Consider the following 8804-nt stretch of genomic DNA (forward strand, 5'->3'; position numbering starts at 1 on the left):
TTCAAAATTTGGTTTTAAAGTGTTTTTTAGTGGCTAGTAACTAATTTACTTCAGAGTTATTAACTGAGAAGGAATTTTGTGTTTGCTACCAGAGTAATGTAATTTGAAAGCAAGCTATCACATGCAATTTTGATCAAATTGAATAAATACTATGTACTGGCATTATCGAATGCATTTCATACAGTACATGTCCAAACTATTCTTCAGGCATAATCCATTTAAATTTGCAAAGCCGAAAAAAAAAAGTGTGTGGGGGGGACATAAAACATGCATGTGATCATGCATTAAAAAAATAATCTAAGCTGTTTAAACAGCGTTTTTACACACTCACACAGCTCAGACTTCAGTGCAATGGCTAAATCATTCAACAGTCAAAAAACAGAACCATGCAAAAAAGAGCAAGTTCTTAAAAAAAAAAACAAAAAAAAAACCAAAAAACCACACACACACACACAAAAAAAACCAACCAAACAAACAAAAAAACCGCCACAAAAAAACACAACAAAAAAACCCAACAAAAAATCCCCAAACAAACAAAAAAAGAAAGAAAACACACACACACACACACACACACACTCACACAAAAAAAAAAGGGGGGGGGAAACCCAAAAACAAACAAACAAAAAAAACCCAAACCCAAAAACTTGTTATCCAGTATCAATTCTGCGATGCAAAGGTGAGAAACTAAATCTACAAAAAGGCTGTTATGGCTTAATTTTGTTTTGCAGATTAATAATGCAGCACTTGAAAAATGGAAAGGTGTGGCTTCACCTCTGACCAGCAGAGTTAAAAATCTCTCCATTTTCCTTTATCATCATGGGATACTCTTTAGGCAATTTAAATTATTAAAGACTTGTCACTTTCAGATGGACACAAGATCAAGTGTACCAGTTAGGATTTCACATTCACAGTACATAAGAAAATACACATGGAAGGAAAAGTAAAGGGTTAACTTAACAAGGATTTATTCACAGGAATACATGTAAGTAGAGAAAAAAAAACACAACAGAAAAGCTAAACAAATGAAATGAAGAGGATCCAAACCAACTTTCACTCTCTAGCTTTAAACTTGCACCCTTGTGCATTTAACTATATCACAAAGGGCCACCAACATGCGCCGATACAGTGTAGATACCCTGCATTACATCCATTAACTTAAACATCTCTTTTAAGATCATGCTTTGAACAAAAAGAAAGTGTAGAAGGTAATACGTTGAGTGGGAATAAACACAAATGTAGCAATCTTGTCATCAACTTCTACAACTGTCTTTACGTGCCAACTAACATTTATGCAGCCTTTAACGGGTCTTACCATGTAATTCATTTTAGAGATTCTGATAAAATCACTAGGATATAACCATGCAGAAAGCACATCACACTGACAGCACAGAGGCAAATATTTTGCACAGCTATATCAGCTTTCCACATTGTGCAGGTTACACACAATACAATATCAATCTTATTCTTAACAGATCCTAAAAAGGTATTTCAAGGCCTAATTTAAAGTTAACTACAGTACTTTATATCTATATTCTTAATAAAAATAAATTCCACAGAATCTTAAAAAGGAATTTTAAATGCAGGGCTATATTGAATTGGTAAACTGCAACACAAAACTGGCGCAACATAGGTAAATGTATACCAATTTCACTCTATGTGATGCAAGCATGCTACTTTCCCACTAATTAAAATTACTTCTGATCACTATGAGCCAGAAAGCATGCCTGAACCTTAAACTGCAAGTTAAGAATAATGCCTTACTCTAAAAATTAAAGCTAGAAAAGTACAATAATAAAATCATATCCACTACCTTGGTTGTTTTCCTTAATGTAAAAATTAAGATGTCAATCTTTCCTTTGCAGTGTCCTTCCTGTTACCCCAAAAAATGAAAGGAGTGACTTATTTGGCAGCTTGCAATTACTTCATTTTGTCCAAGTTAACCTTTATTATTTTGCGATGGGGTTTCTATGCTGTACACTGCAAGTGCCTGTTTCTAATACAGACACAAGCTGCATTTTAACTGTACTAACTTCGTTTTCGTAGTTCATTAACATGCAAATACCTAGTAATCCCCTCAAGCAGGATGAAATAATGTAGAAAACCCTTACTTAAAAAAACAGAAAACAAAAAAGAAAGCCTTTTACTGTTTGTGACCCCCATTCTTAGGTTTCCTTTATTGTGCGCAAAATATTTTTCCTCTTTACGTATCCCTATGGTTCAATTATATGGTTTCTTATTTTGGTACAAATCCCCACAATATTCCAGAATGTGCTGTTTTGTGACTAGATTCTTTTTTTTTCTTCTTCACATCCAGTGCAGAGGTGTAATAGGAGACAGATTTCCACCCACAAAGGCTCCAGATGTTAAAACATTTCCCAACATCGACTTAATACAGTGACGGCAACACCTCCCTCCCGCCCCTCCCAGTAGGGTTGGGATTGTACTGTATTCCCTACTGGTTTACCCTTCCCCCCAGTAAAGGGTAACATTTTCCCTGGGTGCAGAGGCTCCCTCATAGTCTCCCAGACTGAAGGACCTGTAAAAGGAAAAGATAAAGGTATAATTAAATCTTACCTTGACCCTTTGACAGACAGGTGCATAAACAAAGAGCCTTTTTTAAGCACTAAACGCCAACTGTTAACTTAAAAATTAATTTATGCCTAGATTTTCCCTTTTAAGTCTGTTAAGAAAGCAGCCCATTTACGTAAGATAAATTTTTATGCATGAAACAACAATGTATGCTTTTAAGCTATGTTGACAGTTCCACTACTGTGCTAAACTTAGATTTGAGATAAAAGCAATCCAATGTATTTTAACCAGCTTTTCATTTTTTTAGCACAAAATTATGAGGTAGTTATGATATTGAGAAAGAATATTAAACACATCTGCTACTGACCTAACAGCTTCCCTTTCAGGTAGATTAAACAAGATAGTTTCTCAGTTCAAACTGAGAATAATAGTGGATTTTATCACTTTGGTTTCCTTTCCAATAGGAGGAGAAAACACCCTCACTGATAATAAATTTGTAAATGTTTGAAATTGGTTTATTTTTAATCCACTGTTTGAATCAAACATGTAATTCAAACAGAATTTCTTATGTCAGTGACTGAAAAAGCTTAGGCTGACTTCTAAATAGTTATCCATTCCAAAAATGCTGCATGACTTACCCCCATAATTTCAGTGCAAAAATTCTACCAGAAGTATCAAATAGTTATATAAAGACTAAATGAATCAACTTAATTCACCCTCTTTTTTTGGGTAATAAAATAATCTCTTTCCAGTATCCCACTACTTTACACATGGGAAATTTGCTTAATACATTATGCACAGACAGCATACAAAGCATGGTGGTACAATTATACAGCTATTCTAAAACACACTTTCACTGTTCTTTGTTGAAACTGAATCGTTCTCTAGAGAGAACTGTCTAACAATTTTGAACTGGTGCACAAAACTGGAACATGGCAATAATAAACACATCAGCCTACCCAATACATCTCGCTTTACAGTTACAGTAGTTACACATTAGCATAATATCCTTTATTCAGCGCAGAGCATTTAGGATGTAGTTCAGAGTATACTGGACTTCTCACAGCTCCAGTGCGTTATCAAACTTGCTTTCTGTCCTAGAGGAATATTCCTGCTTAGACTACATCTGCCACCTCTTAATTCATAACATGTAAGGGAGCCTGTATCTTTAGTATGATAACTTCAGGATCATATTCATCACTTTGATTATTAAACTTGAACCAGCACTTTGTTATACTGACACTTCCAGCTTTATCTCAATAAACTAATATGTGTATGATACACTCACTTTTTCTTTCTTTGTCTCTCTGTGACAATAAAAAAAGTCAGACAGCTGCTTTTGGTACAGCCTCCATTAGTTAGGTAGCTATCATACCTTCTTTTTTTCCTCTATATAGGAAAGAAAGGTATCTCCTCTGGTGTATCTGAACAATTCTAGACTGATGAATTAATTATATTTCATATATTGCAAACAAGGTGGAAGTTGGCTATACAGATCTGTTTACCAAGAAAGATTTCTGTGCTTACCTCTAATTATGGGACTGCAGCTACAGTGCATGAGGTTAAACTCCATAGTAAGCTGCAAGGCGCTCTTTTAAGGGAAGGGGAAACTGGTCAGAGAAACGTCTCCAATTTTCATCCCCAACTTGATTTTTAAATCCATGAAGAATCTACAAATGAGAGGGGAGAAGTCAAGATAAGCACTGAGGATATATTATTTACTAGCCTCATATGCAGTAAGCCACAAACTGCTGAGTTGTACATCTGGCAATCTGAATTCATACTGAAATGCTAATAAGAAAAAAAGGAAGCACTGTCTTTCTTAATGTGTTTTTTCTTTTAAAGGTGACATACAGAATATAGCTACCCCCACAAACTAGTGTGTATACCTATTTTTAAGTATTTTAATGGGTAACATAGAGTTAGGCCATTTCGGAATGTCTTTATAATTTTTTCAATACATCATTCAGCCAGTCAGTCAGTCACTCGATTGACATAGATCATACATGTTTAGACTACTGTGTTCACATTTCTTTTTTAAATATGTAGTATGTTATGGAAAGAAATCTGAGCCAAAACTACAGCCAACACTGACAGAATGAATATCTGTGAATATCTGTCCATTTCTAGCACAAAAATAAAACCTGTGAGAGCTCTGTTTTTTGCATGGAACCTGTAAGACAACTGTCACTAAAAAGGAAGCTCTTGAAATCTTTTTTGTTTTGCAAGTACAGGAATCCACACTCAATGGTAATCAAAAGCCAGTGAAAGATGAAAAACAATAACCTACAAGTTTCAGTCTAGACCTTCTGATGTAATAAATTAACTGAAAACCATTTAATTAAATTATACTATCTGAAAGGTCTTAGTATGTCAGCTCTTAAAGCAGCAAGTAAAAGGTGAACATTAGAAAGGACAGAAGCAGATGAAATTGTTTTTCCTCATAAAAAATTATGCAAAGAGAGTGTAAAGTTTTGATTTTCTGTTTTACATTCAGTGATATTGAGTTGTGGAACAGTCTGCCTGAACACATTCTTACAGAAACTGCAATGTCAAAGGTATGTGCTAATGACATTACAGTGCAATCAGTTAACTTACTGCTTTTCTCCCTTCTACAAGCAGGTTCACGAGTCACATTAGGCAGCTGCCAAGCAACTACTGAAAATCTAAGAATGCTCAGGTATGACAAAAGTTTATGTGTCAGATTTCAATACTGGTGGCTCATCTATCCATGCTCTTGACAGTGGTATTTTTCTCCCAGTTCCAGTGGTGAAGAATAACACAAAAAAAGAAACACCGGACAATCAAGTTTCTTTCCATTGTTCCTGAAAGTCATAATTATTGTTGGAAAAACATCTAACTCAACTACAGCACTCAAGTATTCATGAAGAAGTAATCTAAAACCCCTGAATGACATCACTGAAGAAAGCTTTGTCTCCTTTCCTGCAAGGCAAAAAGCACAGAAATACATTAAAATAGCTTGTTTTAAGAAGTCAAGTGATCAAGAACCACTGTGTCTAGTTTGAATGCCGTGGGTCCTACATGGATAACTTGGAAAGAATCTGAAAAAGAGGAGCCTAACTTACTGCATCAAGTATTCGATGCTGAAGGACTGGTACAGAAACACACACTGAGAATGCTTTGGGCAATCATCATAGGCTGTATCCTGGACTTCCTTTTCACTTGTATTTGATGTCTCCTTCTGCTGATGCATTTTCTAGATTTAATGTTCCTTGGAAGGAGATCAGTTATCTGAGAGGCTAAGACAGTGAGATTTCTGTCTCTGCTCTTAAAGATGGGATAGAAAAGTTCTAGCTTCTGTTTTCACGCTCACACGTGGCATTAATTGAAGAAGTGCCAATATTGACCCATGATCCTAGTAAGTACTTAGGAATATGCTCCATTTTTTCTATAAGAGTATCATGAACTTCAAGAGTATCATGAACTTCTCTTTTGACACAGAACTTCCTAAAAATCGAGATTTCACTTAAGAACTTGTGAAAGGAATGACTTTTTTTTTAATCTCTCTTTTTTTTAATGTAAGACATTAGTGTGAAAATACAATATATCACATTCTGGTGGTGGTGGTCTTGTAGTTTAGGGGGGAGGGGGTTGCTTTACTTTTTGGTTTGTGAATTCATTTTTTTGTTTTGAGGGTTTTTTTCCTTATTAAATACAAGGAAAACAGTTATTTTGCTCAAATTCTGTTGACATTTTGTCAATAGGGATGCATTCTTGGGTATAACTGTATGTTAGTTTCTTAAAACTTGCTCACCTAAGAGGGATTCTGAGGAGGATTAAGCAATCCCTTATTTTCAGCAAAATTAGGAGCATCATATAGAATACCATTTGGATATTTTTAATTCAAAATTTTCTGGATATTTCTTCAAAATAAAGTCGGCTTCTTTGTGTCAAAAAGTAGTCTTGAACAAAAAAATCTCATTTTCTAGCAAAAGAAGGTCTTAAATGTAATTTAAGAACCCCTTGGTCTTTCAAACACAGGACATTATGAAAAGCTGTTTTGAGGATGATTCCCCCTTCAAATAACATCTCAACTGAACTTCTCCATTTTAAAGAAGTTTGGAATAACCCAAATGCATATAAGAAAATACAGGCTAAAAAAAAATATTCAGGATTTTCATGTTGTTTTGTCTGTAAATTTATGACCTTGCATGACCACAGGGAGTAGAGAAACCTCCATGACCACAAACACAGTAAATGCAAAAAACAAACCAGAGGATGCAAAACAACCACCATTAGAATATACTGTTATATTAGAAACCTTACCTTACAGAACATGTCTCGAAGATCATCTTTTGGACTAATCCATGATGCAACAGCATCACAAAAAAAAATAAAGTCCTATAAGATTAAACAATCACATAGGTTAGCAACCTCAATTTACACATCTGAAAACAATGTTTGATGTTTATTCTGTGAACTGTACACGGTTTTGATCCCAATTCACAACTGCTTTTGCTTTTATCTATTTATTTTCCACTGAATTCAGACAATGCTACGTTCTTGTATGCGTAAGTGTTCAGAAATAGAAATTGCTGAGTGTCTTAATCAAAACCACAGTTAAAACCCCCAACCTCCCCTCCTACACCACACTACCCTAACATTATTTCTTTCAGTACACATACAAATGCAAGAACTAATCACCTTAGTAAGAAGGAACAAATGCACACTCACACATTCCCAGCTAGGGAAAAAAGCTGTCATATTTCTTTAAGTAGGGCCAGAAGTTTTATTCTGGGACACACAGAGTATTCATCATACAGGTTCAAAACTAAAGCCACCCCAAAATCCCTATACTTATTTCATCTGCTGTCATGCATTACCTCCTCCTACACCAGCAAAACATCAGTCTTTAATATTTATTAACAATGCACATGATTTCAGTAGGAATTGAGGATATCCAGAGAGGAGAGATGGGCTAATAAAATGTGTCCTGAATTATTCCTTCCCCTTAAGCTACATGAATGAACAAAGAGACAGCAGAAGAGTGAAATGTTAAGTACAGAATAAGGCATTAGTGAAATGAACTGAAATTTTCAAAACAACATACAGGCTCAATTCTTGTGTTTCAGGAAGAAGAGCTCCAGGGAGAGGAGAGGAAAAAATCAATGTCATTTTCCTATTAGAAAATATTACATTGATCCAGCTTTACTTTAGAGGTGTGGAGACTAAATATCAAGTCATATTGTGTTCTTCCGTTGTACTATTTAATTTAAACATATGCATGTTCATTGTCACATTGACTACTTAGTGTTATATCCAAAGCTGAACAGAATCTTCTCTACCCAAGTTTTAAGAATGATTACTGTTTTTTTCTGTTTCTTGTTTTAAAAGCCTAGCTTGCATCTAGAAAATAGGTTTCAGAATGTAAACTTTTACCTTATATTTGCATAGAGATCCTGACACAACCTGACAGAACTATCAAAATACAGTTATTTTAATCGAAGTTCATTATTTATATATTCATTGCAAGGAAAAGATAAAAAACTGATTTTGACAATACTCTCCTTCTTTCTTTTTCAGATAATAATCACTGAAGCATCGTGATACATATCATTCACAATATGAACATTTTAGCCTCCTTGACCTCAAAACAAAGCTACATCATGTACTGCAGGGAATTACAAAGTAAACTTTTTCATACTCCATACAAAGCTGTCATTAAATTTCACATGGGTAAAGAAGTTGGTATCTATTAATGTATCTTACTTGGACTACTCCACTGGGGTTGACCGTAATCATGGTACATATGCCACGGAACGCTGAATCCTTTTCCTCATTGTCTCTTATGTTTCTCAGAGAGGTGCACCTAACAATTTGGAGAGCAGAACTTAGCTAACTCTATTACTTTTCTACAATCAAGTCAGAACTAGATGACAGTATCTGATGGAATAAGTCACACTGATAAGATGATCTGAAACATGATTTTGAACACTGAGAAAAAGACTTCTTGCATGTAGTTTTTACTAGCACAGTCCCATTAGGCTTCACCTCCAGAATCTGTTTTTTTCTGTTATACTATATACAGTTAGAAAGTGTGACCTGTATTCCATTAAATACAAAAGAAACATGTATCTGAAATATTTATAGAAACTATCATTATTAGAAGCGGAACATAAAATATTATCACAGTATGAATTATGTCAGATACCACTTACAGAACAGTTATTTAACTTTTACAGCAGCAAGCAAGCTATTTTATACGTAACAAATCTATAAACATATATATATTCCTTACAGCATTTCAAGCCTCA

The 8804-nt window shown here is 34.7% G+C and overlaps 1 protein-coding gene across 1 annotated transcript in view; it reads right to left on the reverse strand.

Moving 5' to 3' along the window:
• Nucleotides 1–941: 941 nt before the first annotated feature.
• TNPO1 (transportin 1) overlaps nt 942–8804 on the reverse strand; it is a 53718-nt gene continuing 45855 nt past the window's right edge. The window contains exons 16-19 of the mRNA XM_027883860.1: nt 8260–8359; nt 6817–6891; nt 4057–4199; nt 942–2536 (exon numbers count right to left, since the gene is read on the reverse strand). Coding sequence (XP_027739661.1) covers nt 4092–4199; nt 6817–6891; nt 8260–8359 — 283 coding nt within the window. The 3' untranslated portion in view covers nt 942–2536; nt 4057–4091. The remainder of the gene's footprint in view (nt 2537–4056; nt 4200–6816; nt 6892–8259; nt 8360–8804) is intronic.

This window comes from Empidonax traillii, unplaced genomic scaffold (assembly GCF_003031625.1).
Source record: "Empidonax traillii isolate 1590-97213 ecotype Southwest subspecies unplaced genomic scaffold, ASM303162v1 scaffold8:size5222938, whole genome shotgun sequence".
In the NCBI taxonomy this organism is placed as follows: Eukaryota; Metazoa; Chordata; class Aves; order Passeriformes; family Tyrannidae; genus Empidonax; species Empidonax traillii.